At 40.9% G+C, this 21,254-nt stretch overlaps 1 protein-coding gene across 1 annotated transcript in view; it reads right to left on the bottom strand.

Moving 5' to 3' along the window:
* Positions 1-21,254, bottom strand: part of LOC129111483 (neural cell adhesion molecule 2-like) — a 71,389-nt gene that overhangs the window by 20,983 nt on the left and 29,152 nt on the right. Inside the window, exons 7-14 of the mRNA XM_054623453.1 lie at positions 20,526-20,695; positions 15,699-15,844; positions 9,454-9,604; positions 7,106-7,293; positions 6,025-6,121; positions 4,924-5,097; positions 2,209-2,328; positions 1,114-1,235 (exon numbers count right to left, since the gene is read on the bottom strand). Coding sequence (XP_054479428.1) covers positions 1,114-1,235; positions 2,209-2,328; positions 4,924-5,097; positions 6,025-6,121; positions 7,106-7,293; positions 9,454-9,604; positions 15,699-15,844; positions 20,526-20,695 — 1,168 coding nt within the window. The remainder of the gene's footprint in view (positions 1-1,113; positions 1,236-2,208; positions 2,329-4,923; positions 5,098-6,024; positions 6,122-7,105; positions 7,294-9,453; positions 9,605-15,698; positions 15,845-20,525; positions 20,696-21,254) is intronic.

Here is a 21,254-nt window from a genome sequence, read left to right as displayed (position 1 = left end):
TCCTTTGTGGCTTTAGCCTTTTTTCTCTTTCTCCCCTTCCTCATGTCATTCTTCCTTTCCTTCCTTCCTTCCCTCCTCTGATTTCGTAATGACATCGATTGCAAACAAAGGATTGAGATTGCGGCCAAAAGCTTTATGTGCCAGGTCTACTGTGGGCTTACCATTCTTTGCTCCTTGGCACCGCTTGCTCTCGATGTTAAGAGGACAGAGAAGGCATGAATGTATTTAACATTTGACTGGATTGTCAGGTGACTATGATTGGTCTGTCTGTGTGTGTGTGTGTGTGTGTGTGTCTAATCTCCTTCCCTCCTTCATGCGTGCCCCTCCATGATGAAGCGGTTGTGTGTTTCCTGGTGCCAGACAACGGCGTATGATTACTGGGTTGTGAAGTTCTGGCTTCCTGCTCGGCCCTCAAAAAGTCTCGCTGAGACCTCCTGGCCCTCTTTTCCACGGCGTGTTTTCATCTGCAGCAGCACTGTTTTAACTCGCTGTCACTTTCTCACTGAGACGGACAAATGCCTGCTTGGACACATCAAATCCACTTAGTCCTGTGGAGAGTTTTTGTGCGGGTGCCATCTTTTCTGCTTCCTGCAGCCTGCTCGCCTTATCTTGCATGTTTAAGCTGCTTTTTGTCATTTTACACACAAAATACTGAAACGGATGAGTGAACCTGACAGCCTGTGTGTAGTCTTTTAAAACATGGATTAAAAGTGACACAAGGACAGAATGTTGAAAATTCTCATTTTAATCATTCTTCATTTTGCCACCAAAGCACCTGCTCAACTCAGTGCATTCCCAGTGTCATAGTCTGTGTCGCTATTGTGTCAAACCTAAAGAAAAGGCTAATTTGGAGCTGTTTTGACATATTTGGAAATTAATGAAAAACCCTCCTCTAGGTTTGATGGTCCTCATTTTGATAATGAAGTAAATGGCAGCCATTATAGACTGTGTCGGGGAACATTTAGCTCGATGGTAAATGTTGGGAATAATTAAAATGAGAAGAAAGATATGAACTTCTCGGACATTTCGACTCAAACTGATCTTGGGAGTTATGTAGACTCGATGGATTCTGGTAACAGGCCAGGTTGTAGTAGCCATGTTCAAAATACTCACAGTCTTGTACTTGACTATATACTCCACGATGGGCATCCCTCCGTCGTCCTGCTTGACCAGCCCGAGCCTGTAGGCCTTGCCCATTCCTCTCTGCCCGTGGACCGCCGGCGGACTCGGCTCTCCTGCGGGAGACACGAGGAGGAGATGCTAAACAATATGTCTTTGTGTGTTTATTCTGTGGGAGGGTGGGTGTGTGTGTGTGTGTGTGTGTGTTTCCAAGAAGCAGGTGGCAATGTGAGATATGAGATAAGGATGCAGTACAAGGAGAGGGAAGGTTTAAAGCTAAATTAAATTCATATTACGAGGCAACTCCCACTGCCTGGCTATAATTAATGTTGACTGGAGGTTCTTATTATTCACTGTATTTTGCTAATTGGGTCTTCTTTCTAACATTCATTCTCAGTAGTTGCTGTATAATATTAACGGTGGAAATCTTTTCCTATGGCCTCGCCTAGATTTACTGCCATCCCGCTGTGCCAGAATGCCAGAATAAATAAAATGCTTATCATAAAACCCCTGCAGTATATAATTTTTAAGGCAGCACTTTTACATCAAGACACAAATTTGACAGGATCTTTCCCGACCTCCAATAATCTGGATTCATATCAATGAAATATGAGGCGGTTGTAACCATTTCAAATATAAGCTTTCACAAGATGGCAAATAGGACTCATTTCACTAAGGTGCTGATACTTTGAATATATTTCGCAGCGTGTTTGCATTTCTTCCACATTCTGTATTTCATTTTATGAAATCAGGACACAAATATCTTTCTAATATTAGTCAAAATCAATTTTCATAGCCGTTTAAGAGGCATAAACTGCCCCTTTTCATAAAACACATGACATCCTGCTGATCATCAGCATTTGTGAAATGCTGGGATGTGCTAATAATTAACAATGGACCCAGTCTGATTGCTATAAAGCCATTGTAGAGATGATTTAAAGTGATTACGACTGGAAAAACATGTAAGTGTCTGTGGGAATTGTTCTGAGGATCCCTTTTGGGTGAGTTTAGAAGCTCTTATTATGAAGAATGTGACAGGAAATGAGCTGCGCGTGGGGGAACAACAGAGGACGGGGGAAGCGGACTTACGGATGGGAATCGTCTGGAAGCTCTCCGTGTGGCTGAACTCTCCCTGACCCTTTCCGTTGACAGCTGCCACTCGAACCTCGTACGTCGTGTTGGGCTCCAGGCCCGTCAGCACCACGGTCGCTGGAGAGAGACAGGACCAGAGTTCATGTCACCTGGAAATGTGGCGACCATCAATCATGTAGATAGTAAAATAAATGAACGTGAATATAAAGCCAGAATGAAGAGGTTAGATGATGATCTATCACTGCAGTTTGTGTGGACTAGCACCTCCAATATGTCCCACAATGCACCACAAAGGAAGGTCGATAAAGAAATTGTTTCTCAGTTTAAAGTGGAGGAACTTAACTGGTCCAGCCTCAACCACCTCCAACACAATGGGATGAACTGGAATGTTGTTCCACCATTAGACAAAAACTTCTGTCTGATACTGACAACTAAATTCTCTTTTTTTTTGAATGAGAGGTTCAACCATCACACATGAATGTAATGTTTGAGTATCCCCATACCGTTGCCATGATAATCGACGTCCAAAACTACATATATATAAACCCCCCAAAATACAAAAGCCCATGGAATAAGGAAACGTAAACCCACATCATCCATGTCAGCACGGCGCTGTCCATGGTGCTGAATCAGAGCGAAGGAGATCGATAAACAGTGTTTTATTAAATATGTGTCATATGCTACTGTCTATTCATTTATTTATTTGTTTATTGGCTTACATGTGGAAAAACACATTTTAAAGGGCTACTCATTTAGTTTTGACCAAGTTTTGTCTTTCAAAAGTACGCTCAATGTATATCCATACAGGTCCTTTTTTTCTTTTTTTTTTTCAAGAAATGCATATTGGAGTATTTAATCTAGTCTTGAGTTAAAAAAAAACAAAAAACATTTGTTATTTACCAATCTGGTGCAAGTCTCTCATATACTTCAGCTGTGTTCTTAAAATATAACTGAAATAGAGAAGATGCTGCACTCCAGTAAGTGTTTATTACAAGTCTAGTAATAAATAGGATGAGTTTATTATCAATATTTCATTACAAGACAGCATTTACAGTCTAAACACTCCATTTAGTGGTATTGGTAATAAAAGAATTACCTGTGGTAATATTAACAATACGTTCTAATAGAGAATGTATTAAAATAATAGATGGATGGCTAGACATCACATTATCATAAAGACTATATATAACTATAGCGACAGTGAAATAGCGTATTCTAGTCAGCGTATACTGAGACTCATTGATTATTGAAAAAAAAACAGGAATTCTCATTATCGCACCACATTACAGTTTTATATTAACTTCTGGAGTCACTAGTGTCTATTTACATAACCTTCACTGCACAGAACAGCAGCAGAGAGCCGGCAGTGTAATGAGCTTGAGTAAAAGTTGTTGTTTTTGTCAGTCGGCACAAATTAAATACTTGAACGGTAATAGGTGCTTTTGCAGTTCTTTAGTCCTGGAACTGAAAACAAATTCTGCGATTTCCAGCGGTGCTAGGTTACTTACCAGGCTATAAGCAGACATTTCAATTTGGACAAAAGCATTCAAATGAAACAAGTCCAGGCATCTCATTATATTGTGTAATGATCTTCTGCTGAGGACATCTGAAGTGGCTTCTGTGATTATATGATGCCACTTACTGCTTTGTAATTAGTCACAATTTTAATATTCCATATAAGATCGTGAATAAAGAGCCAGATTTAAATAAACAAGCAGTAAATTAACAACTTTATTCATCCAGTTCTGCTCCTGATGTCTCATCCCTCTTTTCCTCTTCACTGTGAAAGCACTACCTGTGGATTAGTATTCGCCTCACTGCATCAACATATTGTAATTGACTCTGAAATGAGGAATATTAGTGATAAGCCCTTCAGGCTTGTCTGTACTGCTTATCACCCGACCGTTAGTCCTCTGGCTTCCATTTTCCAGCCATCCCTCCATCCGTCACCTCATGGTGCTTTCTCCACCAGCAGGCGCGGGAATCAATTTGGAGTCGCAAAGCATAAGAAGAGGAGGCGCCTGCTCTTTCAGCTACGTTGGGTTCTTGCACTCTCCCCACGAAGGTGTTCGAGGTCCGTCAGAACCCAACAACATCTCATGGCTGAAGCTTTGAAGGGTCGCATGGCAGATCATGTGATACGGCGTCTACTCGTGTGTGATTGGTTGTCGTTCGATCTGGAATGTCGAGGCAAGCTGAAGTCCTTGCTGGTAGGTGGAGGCGAAGTGGAAGTATACGTGGAAGTTTTGAACTGTCCAAAAGCAGGTATAATTTTAACATTTTAACCAATATTTGAATAATAATTTCACAGGGACTATTTCTTCAGAAGAAAGTAGTTACAATGAAAACTATCCACAGTAAGGTTTGCAAATTATTATGAGTAAATTGAAATATTTTTCAAATAAAAAATATTGTTATATAACAGTGTAAATGTGCATGCAGATTGATTTGGAAAGTCTGAACTTTGTTACCTTTCAACAATTTTGTAACTTTGGCAAAAAATGCACAGTTTAAGCTCGTGTCAAGAATCTTCCATTTCATCAGGGGCTAAATAGTAGTAATGTAACATTTGCATGGACTCTTCTATTAAATAGTTTAAAACATGTACAAACTCTTATGATAAAATAAGTTTGTGTTGAAAGTGCACTGAGAATAAGAAATATTCACGTGCAAAGGTCCTGAGGCCATAAAACAAATATAATCCCCACTCACTCTGGATGCTGTGGGACTTGACGTCCCTCCATTCCTGTGAGCCAACCTCCTTGTACTGGACCAGGTAGTAGCTGATCGGTACGCCGCCATGCGAGTCCGGCTTCATGAAGGTGACGGTGGCCAGGCGCTGGGAGACGGCTGAGAGACGCACTGAGTATGGATTTGATGGAACATCTGAAAAGGAAAAATAATGGCATGGGATCACAGGATTTGAATTATCTCAGATATCACTTTTGAAATATTTTGATACTTTGAGAGATTTATTTTCAAACCGTACACACGCTTTGACATTTGCACAGTAATAACAATAAATTCATTTTCTAACTGAAGATGAAGGCATTTTTGATGCTGCAACTTTATATAGACATTATTGATATAATAACTGTAAACTATGAAAACATTTGAACACAATTTACTTCAGTTTGAGGTGAGGGGAAATTGTAGGACTTGTTTTAGCAGCAAAACTAAAAACATGCTATTTTGTGTTTCTTTACTCAAGGTTTAACTGAAAAGAAATGATGAGACCTTGCAGTTCCAACTGGAGGTGACAAATTCAAACTTTTACAATTAAATTAATGTGTGAATGTTTCCCTTAGTGTGTGTGTTTCCCTGTGTGTGCGTATTTCTGCAAAATTGTGTCAGAAAAACTTCCAAAACACATCGGTTTCTGCAAGACTACATATTAGGTCAGCCTTTTTGCTCACTACTTTTCTCCTTGGCTAGAGCAATTCAATCTGCACTAAAGATAATTGGACTGCACTACTGTGTATTAGCCTGCGCTACCGTAAATTAGGGGGTACTTCAGCAAATAGCGAGGGGTATGGTAAATCAGCTGGCACTATTTGAGATAAGCTAGGCTGAATAGGGGTTGAGAGTAGTCCTGGAATTTATCTTCCTGAGAATTGCAAATAAAGCTGTTACCATCAGTAGAGAGGTAGAGGGTTACAAAGCGGTGGAACAGTTAGAGGTATTGTGAGAGCAGAGATTCAAAAGGTGTGGGATCCCTGGCCACACACACACATACCAGACTTTAAATAAAGCCACTAATCTCATTAGATCAGGTAAAGGGGCCACACAATAGTGGAAATCCTGCTCACTCACCTGCCTGGGCCAGAATGAACTCCTGGTATCGAACTCCGATGTTGTTCCTGGCTGTGCAGTTGTAGCGGCCAAAGTCCCTGTCGGACATAGGTGTCACCTAGAGGGGAAAAAAACATTACTCTTACACATCTCTATTGATAATATCTAGCCATGCAAACTGTTTGTATATATATTGTCCAGGTTTTGATATATTTGTTTCCATCCCTGTACAATGGAGGGGAATTGATTTCTTTTGTGACGCTCACAGAAGTGAAAAATCACGTTTAAAGCTGCACATATCAATATTTCACAATAGCGATGGATCAAATGACTGTACGCATTCTGTAAAGTTTTGCTTGTTAATGCCAAACTCAGAGATAAACATCACCTATAAAGTTAAAGCATCTTTGAGATCATTGTTTCACTTTTTTACAGCTGCAACGTAACTTTGTTGCTTCACTGCCACCACTCTCAAGCAACTTGTTTTTTTAGCAAATCAGTTCTGATAAACCCACTGTTGACTTCCTGTCGAGCACCAAGACAGACACAGCTAACGGCTAGCAGGTGAACACGGTGGAGCAGCCGGATATTTCACCAAAAAAAGTTGGTAGAGACCAAAACAGAGAGAAAAGTCATGAGTATATTACACTTGGAATGAATGTTACTGTTGCTCCATATGGTTAGCAGTGTGTGAACTTTCTCATTATCTGTAATCGCTAGTAAAGTGACAAATGGGTCTCTTTTCTGTTAGTAAACAAGATAACATATTTTTGTGGGCAGAGCCTAGTTAGAGGCGTGCATTGTAAAGAGAGCGTATAAATCTTCAGACGTTATCGTGCAGAAGTTGCTACTCTAGCATTGGTAACGTCTGCCTACAGTGCATGTCAACCACAAAAGGGAAGGCGAACATATCAAAAAGAAAGTCCTACAATATCGACATTTTCTCTCCATCTCTGAAATGCTTCACATATACTGGAGCTCGCTAGAGCTTCAAATCACAGTTTGTCTCCAGTCTTTCCTTTGTTTTTCCTCCAACTAACACCATGACAGAATCCCGACCTCGGCACTAAAAGGTTTTATACAGTTCTGGACTCGTACCCACCTCCAGCACAGACTTGCCGTCGGCGCTGTGAACCCGCATGTTGGCCGTTCCCTCAGGAGAGATGGTGAAGCGCTCTCTCCTCCACAGCATGGTGGCAGGAGGGTTGGACATCACATCACAGCTTATGTTCACTGGGTTCCCCTCCCACGAGTAGAAGATGGTGTGGTTGGTCAGGAACTTTGGTATATCTGTCCAAAACACAAAGATATTATCTCTCACACTTGTCTTATGTATCCGGTAAATCAGCTTTATTTGTGCTAAAACAAGACATAAATTGCTTTCAAGAGTAATTGCTGGTGTGCTAGGAATTTGTGGCAGCCAATTAAAAACTGAAATCAAAGGTGAAGCTGTGCTGCATGATCAAAGAAATAAAATGACTTGCTGAGGCTTAACCCAGAAATTCCACAAAAAGCATTTCATGTACGCTTCCCAAACTCCCTCTGCAATGGTCAAAGGAAAGACTTAAACCTAACAGAAGCCACCGCATGCTGGAGCGGTGCATCTCCGTTATGATCATCTCCCAGAGAATAAAAATAAAGGATGCATACAGAAGCTCATTTGCCCAAGCAAATAGGAAGGGCAGTAATGGACTGATGCGGTGGCGGGCTATCGTACAGATTTCTTTGGGCCCAGTCAGCCCAGCTCAGCCGGAGAGGCATTATGGTTGTTGTATGCTCGCTTGCAGGATTCCATTAAAGAGATTGATGCCTGGCTCTCTGTCACAGCCGAGGACACGTTATCCCCCTGCAGCCTGCAGTGACTTAGTAAATGAGTTCATTAGTTCGGTGGCAACGGCTGGCTCACACACACAGCCTGTCTTTCTGCAGAGACGGAGTCGAGTCTGCGAGCAAGTTGTCAGCTATGACAGCATCTTCGCTTCGTGGTGTGCATGAATGCGAGATTTTGTTTTTTTCCACAACGATTTCATTAAACTTTTCTTTCGAAAATGTCAACTTTTCAACAACTATGCAAAACGATGAATCCATGAACTTAAAACTCATCTCAGCCAGAGGAGGAGAAAATTGTTTTCCACACGACAACAAAGATGCAGTATTATTTTTTAACCTCATGGTCTCTCCGAATCTATTTGTCTGCCCTCTCTATTGTTGTTCCTCTGAGCCTCAAGGTGGAAAAAAAAACAAAACACTTTCCATTGGTCTCCTTCAGGCAACAGAGCGGCTCTCATAATGAACCTAATAATTCCGAGGCCAAAATGGAGATCTTTACTTCAGAGCTCATTAGGCAGGGGGATAACCGGCCCCAAATAACCCCAAAACAACCAGCGCTGAGGAATGGGTGCGCTCGCGGGGAAGTAGGGGAGCTGTCGGGTGGGGGGGGGGAAGGCGACGCATGATATCCTCTCACTAATTAACCCCTTCCGAAGGCTGTGTGTGGTGAGGGGGTGAGTTGTTTATAATAATATAATGATCTTCAGAAAGAAAAACAGCCACAGCGTGAAAAGATTTATTAGGACTAAGCACGGCTGAACTTTTGAACCCCCAACAAGACTGCAGGGGTGCACGTGTTTCTTTCCAGGTTGCTGATTTGACTGCTTAAATGCATGTACGTGTTTCATTTTCACATTAGGGATCTGATAGCACTAATGGAAATGCAGAGTGTGGAGGAGTTGGTGGGGTTATGGCAGACCACCGGGGCCCCAATAAGTAACTGTCTTATTTATTTTGCCCAAAGCCAATGTTACATATCTAATTGCTTGAACATTTCACCTTGCAATGAATAATAAGCACTGACATCTGCTCACTGAAGTCAGAAATGTTGTTTCCTGTGCTGTAAATCAATGCTGTTATGTTAAGATTTTAATCACTTAAGGAGTAATCGAAGGTGAACCTTTTTATTTATTTATGTAAACTATATGGATGCCTACAGTAGCACACTGCCAATGCAGGTAAAATAATAAAATACAATTATGAAGCCTGGGAAGAGGGGTAATAATCCTTGAAAAATCAAGGATATCCAAGATTGAAGTCGAAAATTTACCAGAATAAATGTATGAACAAAACATTTTATTTTTTTTGGTTCTTTAACAAGAAAAAAATGACTTACCTCTTCTTTTTTCAAATAATTAGGCCACATTACGACCTAAGTATTTAAGTTGTTCATTACAAATTCAGTTATTTACCTTTTACCGAAAAATTGCAGTTTCCTGATAATTCATATCAGGAACATCAGATTGTGTAATGAGCAGCCTCACAGGTGTTTTCACTTCAGTTCCCTGATTAGACCTCTGCTCAGGAGAGTGTACCAGCTAACGAGCGGGAATAATTGGAAACACCTGTGCGAGTGTGCAGGACCTCCAAACACTGACGTTTCCCGTTAAACATACTCACACTCAATGTCCAGGAACATGCTCTTCTGATGACCTCCGATCCTGCTCAGTGCCTCGCAGTCAAATCGACCCAGGTCAGTAAGTCTCACGCCGCCGATGGTCAACACCGATTTGCCGTGACGACCACGGACTTCGAAACGTCCGTCTTGACTCTGCGGATACAAACAGAACCATTTACAACTCATTGTTATGTTCCTCCGTTAAGCTATCAAGCAAGAGAAGGTCAGAAATTCTAGCTGTGTCGTATATTGCTGGAAAATCTTGAGTGACAAAGATTTGGCATTTACGTCCCTATAATTTCCACACAGTTATTGCCCTTAATAAGTGGTTTAGTTGATGAATAATAACCCAAACACAGCATTTCTAGCAGAAGGGAGAGAAGCTAATCAGACATACCTGGGGTGCTGAAACAGGAGAGAACCATTATAGTTCTTATGTATAATAATGCAATTTATTTGCAATAATATATTTGCCACATATCTACTTGTGATTGTGTAAAGCTGGATTGAGATATGAAGCGGGAACACAAAGCAAACATCACACCAATACTTCAGAAAGGCCGACCCTGACGCCAAGTCATTTGCAGAAAGTTCCCCGTCCAACTTTGTGCGACTGAATGTCAGCGCCTTGACCCATTCTGACCCCCCTTGCAGGCAAACCCTCACTTGTCACACAGAGTCGGGGGTTAATGCAATAAACTGTCGATTTATTACAAGGTCATTACATCTGTATGAAGACAGATGGTATCAATTTGAAGCAACGGGTCAATTACAGCAGACGAGGCTATCATTCCAGTAATCGACATTCACTCTAATGAGAAAAAAAAAAAACAGCCCAGGAGCATCCGTGTTGCAGACACTATTCGGCTGCAGCCCCCAGACTGTTACCTAACAGATAACCTTTGTCACCCCAAGAAACCGATTTTCAGAGGTCCTGCCCACGGTGCATTTAAATGCTGCAGCATGGTTTTAGTTGTGATTGGATTCACTGGGTAAACTACTTCCAAACAATGCCACTTTTTAAAAAAAAAATCTACATTTAATTCATATTCATGAAGAGTATCTTTTGCAAACCCAAAAGTCCTGCATCAGTGTTATTTCAGTGAATCAGATGATGAGCATAATGAACACAAAGGCTTTTGTTTGCGACACTGTTTTTGCTTCAATATATGTGTGTAATGAAGAAGTTGTCTTGACATTCTTTTTTTTGCAGACGAGGCACCGCTATGAATAGGAAACACAGTTTTAGTTGAGTTCTTCTTATTATTCATAGAGTCTGAGAGTGCCGTGGGGTATTTTCAATGTAAGTACCGACCAAACGGGACATGGCATACATTAGGGCGGCAATCTATCCTGAGCTCTTGAAGCCTTTGTAGCAAAAAAAATCATGGGTATCAGTGCTGGCAGCAACATATCATGATTGCACTGCTAAATGACGCTGAAATGGACCGGTTTGTATAATCTGAGATACAGGTCCTATTACTGCTGACATGGACATGTCTTGTATACATGACTTAAGGAGTGGACACACACTGCTCAGAGTCTTTGTGACTATTAAACAATGTACATACGAAGGCGTGTGAACACTTGTTTATCGTGATGACGACTGGTGACTAAAAACATCCGCTTTTCCCACAAAGTTGTCTTCTAATTAGTCAATTAAGTCAACTTGGATAAACAGCTTAAATGGAGTAAAAATAGAATGGAAGTTATTTAGCTCAAGGCCTTGGAGTTAATGTGGGATTGCAATCACAATTAGTATTGTTTGTTCTTAATAATGAAATAAGAACTAAAAGAAAATAAAAGAAAAGCCTGAGCTGAGAGTCAAATTAGGCTCCCAGTAGGCTTATTAAGCAAAGGGATCCCCCACAATGCTTTGGGGGGTGAAAGATTTGTGGCATCGTACTGTACGCGACGGATATTTGACAAGTTTCTGCAGAAAATCTGTAATATAACTTCCTAATTATTATTTCTCCCCAGGAAGGATGGGTAAAGCTGCGTTCATGTCCTCCAGGAGATACTGTAATTTACAGTTTCCACCTGCTCTATCAACCTTCTTGTCTCCCTCCCGGAAAGAGAGTGAGCAAGAAGGTTTGATACCCATGCCTGCATGCTGAATATGTTTGCAGGAGCCAGTTAGCTTAGCTTAGCATAAATACTCGGGGGGGAAACCGCTAGCAACGCTCTGTCCAGGACTAAGTTGTTGCCCTTCTGCTACTTTCTGACCTCCAGAGCTTTGTGTCTGCACATTTGCATGTTTATATGTGTCTGTACTCCCATCAACTTATGTGCATTTGCATATTTATAAGCAAGGTATAAATGTGTGTGCACATTCTGCAGACCTCTGCCATAGATTTCCACAGTAAATCAATGTACTATCAGACCCTTCTAATGCCCCTCCTGCCTCTGCTAATACTCATTATGTGTCTAAGCCTCATGAGCCTTGGCCGTGAGGCGCCCTCTTCTGAATCACGCTCTCTTTATGTTGTCGCTCGTAGACTGCTCCAGCATTATCCTGTTCAGAATGGCTTATCTTTGCTCTTATCACTGCAATACTATCAACCAATGAGGTGAAGCAGCTTTTTAGAGGCTCGGTTCTGGTCTCTTTGTGCTGCCACTGCACACTTGCTTGTTTGCCTCGCCAGCTGAGGTCAATGGGATTGGGAGCGTGTGTGTTGAATAGGAATGTGCTGAGGGATGGGGGGATGAGGGAGGAGGAGAGAGAGGAAATCTTCCAGGAGGGAGCTTCTGAGTCAGGAAATTACTCGCTAACCCCCCCCCCCCCCCACACCTCTGCCTACTGACAGGGTCTGTCTAGAGACAAACTCAGCCCCTAAAGCACAGCCTGTTTGATATGCAGCTCAGTCGAACGACAAGGCAGGCGGCCAGACGTGAACACAACAGCGAGTCACACGCACACCCGTTGACACACACACACATACACACACACACACACACACACAGCCACATGCATGTATCTGCAACTGCGTGCTCGCTCACACATACTGTAAACAGTAAGTCATGAAAGGCAAAGAAACGTGGAAGTTGAGGGGAGAAGAGGAACTGGAGGAGATGAAAGGAGAAGAAGGTGAGCAGAAGGAGGGCAGAAACATAAAAAGAGTGCTATGATATGAAAGCATGTCCTTATCTGATCCAGCCCAACAAACGAGCAGCTGTGTGTGCAATGAACATGTGAAGCTGAATCTCAAATGCAATGTGGGATTCTGGAGACTGCTCCTGTGTTATTTCAGTCCAAATGCTGGAGAATTTTCAGATATTAAAAATGTCAGCTATAAATGTCAGCGAGGATGGAAACACACTGTAGTCTAATTCTGGCGAGCACTGCTTATTCAAACAGTTTTGCGTCGGCGCTGAACACGGGGTGTTCATATTTGCACGACAGTGATTACGGCATCACCTCATCCTCGTGACAACAACAGAATGACATTTAATAACAGCTTTCTGGTTCAAGGAAATGGAGGCCAACAAGGGGCAGAGACAGCAAGTCCTCTCCTAAACATTACTATTATCCATTTTTGACTGGACTCTGCGGTTTCAGTTTGCTGATTTTGTGACCAGGTGTCAAATAGAAAAAACAATAATCTCAGCGGGTGAATGAGTCATCTTTTTTCAAGGTTTTATATCAAAATGTCTTTTCAGAGGAGCTCAAATCCACACAAATGCAACTCTAAGCTTGACTTCTGAAAAGGAGCAAATGAAAAATGTTCTAAAGCAAAGGAGCAAATATATGTTTTTTTGTCTCGAGAGCTGCCACCTCTATGCAGGGAATTTCAGACTTTGAGATATTGCTGCTGAAGTTTTTTCACTTTGCCTCGTCACTGATCCACTTTGTGCATCGATCCCTTCTCCAGTTTATCTCAAATATCTTTGTACACGTTGTTATTTTCGTTGACTTTATTTTGATTATTCTGGATGTTCTCTTTGCCCCAGATGTTAAGCAAACATTGAACTTCAGCAGATGTCGAAGTGAGCACTCTCCCACTGATGTCATTTACTGTGTCCATGCATAAGCTAAAGTACAGACGTCTAATGTAAGTAGCTCTTCAGCTTTGATGTTATGAATGAAATGAACAGAGGCTACAGTGTTGTTTGCTAACTTTTTTCATAAGCAAAACAATACCAGAGGAGTAAAACAATACCCCGACTCAAACCCTTCCTCGGCTCATAATTAAATTCCGCGAACGGCATCCCATTATGTTCTCTTACCGAGGGGTCAAGGTGTTAGATGGCAAGGAATGAGAAGAATGGAAGCAACATTATGCAGTGAGTAAAACTAAGCTCTTTGAAGCTTAATGTCTCTCAACAAGAGGGGAGTGTGTGCAGACTGGATATGCAGATTGGAGAGCAAATTGAGAGAGGAACATCCCGCCTTAAACCTAAATGACTGCGGCCATCCATCATGCCTCGTGCTGCTCGAGCCGTGTTTGTCTTTGCTTATGTTTAGGTGTGTTGGTTTGCACTACGCATTTCCATAATTGCATTTGCTGTGGGAAGAGAAGCACTTACTCTCATTTTCGGCTGTGATTTATCAACCCGAGCGATTCGAGCCAATGCACACATTCATTTATCTCGGCGGTGACCTTTTTTCCTGAGCAAAAAGAGCGGCTGCCATCTTTGCTTTTTTTTCTTCTTCTGTGAAAGCTTCAGTCCCTTTGCCAGGGAGGCTGTGACGGGGGTGCATATGGTTTTGACATTGATGGCAGGTCGTTCAGGAATAATTACGTTTCCCAGAAAATGTGGCTGCAGCTCATTCAAGTCCTGATTTGTGAGGCGGTTCTCGTGGATAAAGTGAATGATGGCCTCTGAGAGAGAAATACACAACAGCAGCTTAGTGTCTTTTCAATTTCTTTAGTTGGACTACATGGATGTCGTCAAGGTAGAAACCAAAGAGTAAATTGAAAGTATTAACGTTTGCCCTGAAAACTTCAAGGTTCTTGCTGCTTCTTTGTGCTCTGAGCTAATCAAAATAAATGTATGTGCTGATTTCCCTTGAGATAATAATCTCAGCAAAGACGGGAGATTCAAACACGCCCTGTAAAAAACACGGACCAAGGTGACTGTATTATTTGAGTGAAGCTTTGATATTAAAAGAGGCTTTGAAGGACTGAATGCTATGGAAAAAGAAAAGCACTGTACTAGTCTTGAATGTAAACATCTCCCTTTAGACAAGCCTTGAGAAAAACGGATAGTAACAAATGACTGCTCTTGTAACATTTCATGTATGGCACATGGAAATGATTATATCTGCTTTTAGTTTTTTATGATGATATATACAAGTAATTAACTGTTAATGTCGGCTATTTCTTTTAGCACTCATCATGGTCACCATGGGAACGAAAACAGAAGAAAAACATCTCACGTGTACTGCTGTATATTGTTTTTGCTGCATGAACACTTTGTAACTTTTGTTTTATTCTTTAATTAACCTGTAACTTCTAAGGTTGTTTTAGGACACCTTTGTTTCATCAAAACCTTTCAAAACCCCATTAGTGACGATGGCTGAAGATAGGGCTGCATTTCAAAGTCATTTGAAGTCGACATTTGGAAAAATTCAAGGATTCCACAAGAGAGTAATGGAATATTCAAAGACACATTTTAAACTATGTAAAAACATTGTAATCACAGCATGTAGATGTCGCAGGGAGGATGAGCAACCTTTTTCTTTGTTTCTCCCAGTTTGGATTAAATCAAATACACAAACTTTGAGGACTAACTGGGCGCTACAGTGACCGGCTAGCTGGTTAGCATGCTCATTTCAGTAGAAATCTCTAAAACTCAATACATACAGAAATAAGTCAACACTGTGACCTCTTCACATATTTACACACATTTTTTTATGTTTTAGACTCATATTTTGCCCAGATCTTACACACAGCACTTTTAAACAGCTTGTTGGAAACAAGTGTTCTTACTTTAACATTCTATGCATTGTATTTATGTTTTTAATGGATCCATCTAAATAAAAAAACTTGACACAATCACCATGTCAGGGAGATGTTTTCTCAACTCTATGGTCACTTCTCTCTCAGTGATGCACTGGATTGGTACTGAGTGATGTCAAGAAGATGCCATCTACATGTGCACATGCATGTTGGAGAATATTTATATATATATATATATTTGTTTTTCTTTGGTGAATATGCCCCATATATATAATTATGTGTGTGCATGTAAAGTTAAAGCCCACCCCCACACAGAACCAGATGGACTTTCTGGCAGTCTCTACCTTGTCTCCGTCCACGAAGGTCTGGCCGTCGCTGGCTCTCCTCCAGGAAATGTCGGGCAGAGGCTCGCCCTCAGCCACGCAGGAGATCATGGCGGCGCTGCCCTCTACGGCTGTCACGTTTTTCAGCTGGGTGATATGGGGCTGCACTGGAGGCCGCAAGAGGACGAAAGGGGGAGAAGGAAGTGAATAAGAGAAATAAAAACGAGATAAGTGAAGAAGAATAGATTGAAAGGCAGAGGGGAGGAGGTGTGAGGGAGGAGGGAGGACTGTAAGTAAAAGGGCGAGCGGTAGAAAAACTGTCAAAGATCTAACTCATAAGGGAGGGGAGATGAAGGCTGTACCACGGGGGTTTAAACACAGAGCTGATGCATGACTTTGGTGCTGACAGTCTAGGCCAAGATCATTTATACACTGCAGTCGCACTCCACCGTTTGTCGTAGCGGGGTAGCATGCCCTCTGGCCTACTCTGTGCACATTCCCTGGCCTAGATGACAACACAAAAACTGACTTTGCGAAAGTTTTTAAGCGAAAAAAACCCCATAAAAATCCCCTCTCCTTCTGTGTGCATTCCACCTTTTTTTGTTTTAAATAGTTATAGATTTTTGTCTGGAAGGATGCCTCTCCGGCACTGCGTGAATTTGCCGCAGAGCGAGCACCACGATAAGTGCTGCAAAGCGTGCCGCCGGGGGCCGCTCCCTGCACGCCGCCTCCTGATAAAGCCAGCCCTGAAACCCCCATGCATGGCAAGGCCACAGAGCATGTCACATGAATCATGGATTGCTACTTTTTCCCCACACACACACACAAATACACACACACACACACTGCACTTAAATCCTTAACAGGGTGCTTGCAAAGTAGCATGGCATAAAATCGGAAAGGAAAAGAGTAGTGAATGGAAAATAGTGACTACTGTAGTGGAGGCTTTTAACACCACCCCGGAGGGATCTGCAGAATGTTTGGCAATTTCACATAGCTTCAAGCTGAAGGTGGACGAGCCGTCTCTGGGGGGGTTTGGGAGCTTGTATAGACATAGGGTCACACAAACACACACACATATGACTATACCTGCAGGGACCTTCAGTGAATAGATCAATGTAGTCAGAATACAGCCTTACCTTTCCACTATATACACAGCTGTGTTAATTAAATAAACCTATTCCCTACTCTAATCGTTTTACATAGTTAGACAGTGTTTTAGCCGCAATTGCATTCTGAGATCTAAAATGTTTTCATACCCAATAGGAATGATGACTGAATACATGAAAATAAATATGAATTATTACAAAAATAGTGTCTCCAACAAAAACAATGACCCTTAAAAGTTCCTTTGTCTATAACTGAGTTGTTAAATCTGGTTTTCCAAAAGCAAGTCAAACAGATTTGCCAGTACAAATGGATAATTTCACTTGTTTATAAAACAAATCAGCCCAATTAAAAAATCTGGAGACGTATCGTGCAGCAATCTGCCTGATTCTGTTTTGTGTGGAGAGAAAAGGAAGCTGCAGTGAGAACGCCTGAACTTATCTGAAGCAGAAGTGTTGCTTGTTGTAAGAAAAAGAAGCTTTAAAGCTTCCTAATGAGATTAAACGACTTGTTAAGATGATTTCTGCAGAGAGGAAGACGTGAGGAGCACTTAAGTTGATCGTCTACATCTATTAAACCTTTCAGAGCTTTTTATATTAGAAATAAACACCCATGTAGGCACTTTCCCTCGTAAAGCGCATTTAAAGCCGACCCACACACACGTGCACGGATGAAACTCTAAATATTTCGGAGAGCGGTCTGAACCAGTTCTTCATCAGCGCCTTATCTGCAGCCGTTTTGCCCCAGATGCCCTTCATCATGCAAATATTAAATGGAAAACGTCTCATTTATCAAGCATGGTGCAAAACCACTCTGCAGGGAACATTATTAATAACGCATTATCTAAAAACATTTCAACTCTAAATGGGGAAGAACTGAGCAGCATTCGTGTGCTGAGAAGATAAAAATCCAGAATTAATTTGACCTTCCAGGTTTGAGGTATTTTACTGAGTTTATTCTTTTCAGCTTGATGCATACATTTAAATGAGTTTTCTGTAAAACCCAGTCTTATTAAAAACAAGAGTATTTTATTCCAGCATTTGTTAACAACTATAATTACACTTTATTATATTAATTATAATAATTAAACCGCAAATGTTATCAGTACTGACAACTTCTCAGTCATGCCCTCACCCTGTAACAAGGCCATTAATGTTGTCAGTGTTGAGCAGAAAGGACAAGTGACAACTGATGGAGCTTTTTGACACTGGAATTATATTCATAAATACTGTTGTGGATAGTTTGACTTATTGTTGGCATATGACTGGATAAAGAAAATAATTAGTGATGCTTATTTTAACTTTTCTGGCTGTTTGTGGACCATTAATGCAGTTCCATCCCCCCTAAAGCGATATTTGACTTTACATAAAGCTTTAAAGTATTAGAAAATGCAATATGGTGCTGACTGTATCTGATAATGAAACCATGGGTGTTTTTGTTGTTTCAGCTGCACGGATAAACACAGTAAATGTCAGCATAGATTCTCTCCTGTCATCCCTGATGCCTCTTTTAACTCCTCAAAGCTTAGTGGGTTTAACAGAAAAATCCACCTTCAGACTCCTCGATTAGAAACTGTATGTCAGCCCATGCTTTGCAGTTTATTTTCAGTTTCTTTCTCGTTCTGAGCAGCGTATTATGTGTTCCTCATCAACAGAAAGAAAAAACGATGTCATGAGGTGTTCAACCGACTTAAATAACTGAACAGCCTTTAAACAGGATGCTGTATTTCACAGACAACAGGTCGGGAAGATGCATCTGAGGCCGACTGCAGAGGAGGCTAAGGCTTCTGTCTGCAGAGAGATGTGTATCTCTGCTCCTTTATATGACGCATTCCTCCCAATATGGCTGCTGACAAACGGAGAGTTTAGAAAAGAAGCACCTTGCTCTTTCACCAAAACCTGACATTTACCTCTGATGCTTCAGATTGCCGAGAAGTTATGTGCTCTCAAACTGCGTTGTTCAATGTTGTGTAGATCTCTATGGAAACGGAGAACTACTCAACATTGACTATTAGTTGCCACAATTTTGTCGTGTCTTTCATCTCATCATAATGCCTTTGCTCATTTTATCACATTTTATTATCATTTTGGGGATATATATATAATATATATATATATATATTAAAAAAAGGCTAATAAAAATGTGGCTGACATCAAATATGAAGCCCTGAGTGAAGAACACATCTGCACACACACCTTTTCTCAACTTTAATACCCTTCAATACCCGCCTGTGCTGTCAAGGGTAATAAAACTAACTTACAACTCCTCCCCGCCTCTTAACTTCTTCATTTAAATGTGCATTTTAAAGAACAAGCGCTTCTCACATCTCGAGAGGATGTTGATGACAAGAGCACAAATCTCCATACATTTCCATGAGCCGAATATGCACTATCAGAGTGATCTGTGAGGAAATAGCCAGCAGGTTTATGAGAATATAAATGGAATTCTTTTTTTTTAATAGGATAGCCGTAAATGAAATATGAAGCAATAGATGAGATATTTTCTTTCAGCAGAGATATTTCATATTGATGCAGTTGTTATTGTTGTGGGCTGAGGGCCATTTGGACATATGTGCTTTGGAAAAAAAAAATCATTTTTTTTATTTTATGAACTGGAATGTGTGGAGGTCCTTACAATATAGCTTTACGGATCAACATAAAACACTGTTCACTGTCATGGACAGTGCTATTATACTTTAAAGCTTTGGAGGAGCACTGCATGACAGATAATGTAAAATGAAAACAAACTTATTAAAATGATAGGAGGCATTTATGTTACTTTGTGTAGTTTGAGGTCAGTTCAGCCAAACAAGAAAAAATGAATGTTTTCCACTTACATTGAGAAATATCTTTCCTTGAAGATAGTTTTGGTTTAATCTGTCCAACTACTTCATATAAAAGAAATAGTCCCTATGAATGGTTAACAGCTGTTTTTGGATTATCTTCCATTAAAGGGAATATATTTCTGCAAAGAGATGTCTGTTCAATTTTTTAAATGTACTTCTAAAACTATTTTCATGGCTAGAATTCTACCAGAGAGAGATTTATTTATTTTAATATTACATTTCAGTGAACCAACCTTTAGGTCAACAGTCTTAAGGGGGATTTATAGTTTCAATAATAGCATAGCAACGTAGCCTTCGCTATGGGTCAGTCATACAGGTTGGGGCAACAAAAAATTGTGTTTAGTAAAAGAGGGTGGTTTGAGTTTATATCAGTGTTTGTCACGTCCCTTCAGTTAGAAAGTCTACTTTAAATACTTTACCTGATGTACTCATGTAAGGTAAACTAAGTCAACATTGACTTTTGGTTTCACACAGGACACAGACAGAGGTCTCACTAGTGAAAGTCCTGTGTTTGTTTAATCTGCTCATCTGTCCTTTGTCGCTCTTTCTACTACGTCACCTGATGTCTAATATTGCTGTGGATAGGTTTACATAAGAGTTATTTGAAAGCCTGGTGCATCTCCTACAGATGGTGTAAGACTACAAACGGCATGACAAAACGTCATTAATGGACGCACTAGGATGAGACTGGGCTGGTTATGATCATAAAAAGAAAAAAGAAAAAAACGACAGTATTTTAAAAGGTTTAAAATCCCCGGGAAAGACGCTCCTGCGTTAAAACTGAGGATCAGAGTAATGTGTTTAAAGGTTTATCAGATGACAAAACACACTTTGTTTCGAAACCGAAACTCCCAAAATACTGATGAACGAGGAATAATCATCTTTAACATGCTTACCAAACACTTTGAGGAAGATCTCCCTCTCCTGAGACCCGGCCTTGTTGGTGGCCTTGCAGGTGTAGGAGCCCCCGTCGCCCTGTCGGATGTTCCGGATGGTTAACATGCTCCGGCCTCCTTCCATCCTCATGATAATGTACTGCTCTGATGGCTCCAGCAGCTGCCCTTTCCTGCACAGACAAAAAGGCAGAAGCACCCTCCGCAGATGAGCAACGACGACAAGAAAATATGGCAGCCAACTCCAACCTGACAGTGACCTCAGCAAAATTCACTCTGCAGCACATGTTTGATGTTACAGATGTATAATCTTAGCACTTTGGGTGTCAACCGATGCCATAAAAGAGAGGCTAAGTGCAGACAGATTGACTTTGAAGCTATTTCTATCTCTATAGCACATAAACAGGCGAAAACATGACAGCACTTTTTATAGAAACCTTTTCAAGAGTGATAAAAAGCTATGTTTTGAGTGGACATTTTGTACTATAATTGAAATACAATAGTTCAATGAATCATTTGTAGTATGTCCTCAGAATACTTCACACTTTACGACTTCTCAAACCATCTTCGTATTCTCAGTCTCACTTGTGTTGTTGTGTACATTCAGTTCAGGACTGCAGCGCTCGCTTAATGACTCCGGTGTTGTGTGGAACACAGTGCTGACTAAATGTCTTTTCTTATTGGACTCTGTTGGGAAATTAGTCAGAAGAAAAAATCCACAGCTAAATTGAT

This window comes from Anoplopoma fimbria, chromosome 22 (genome assembly GCF_027596085.1).
Source record: "Anoplopoma fimbria isolate UVic2021 breed Golden Eagle Sablefish chromosome 22, Afim_UVic_2022, whole genome shotgun sequence".
Taxonomy (NCBI): Eukaryota; Metazoa; Chordata; class Actinopteri; order Perciformes; family Anoplopomatidae; genus Anoplopoma; species Anoplopoma fimbria.
The sequence above is the reverse complement of the archived record's forward strand: the minus strand, read 5'-3'. Positions and strand labels throughout refer to the sequence as shown.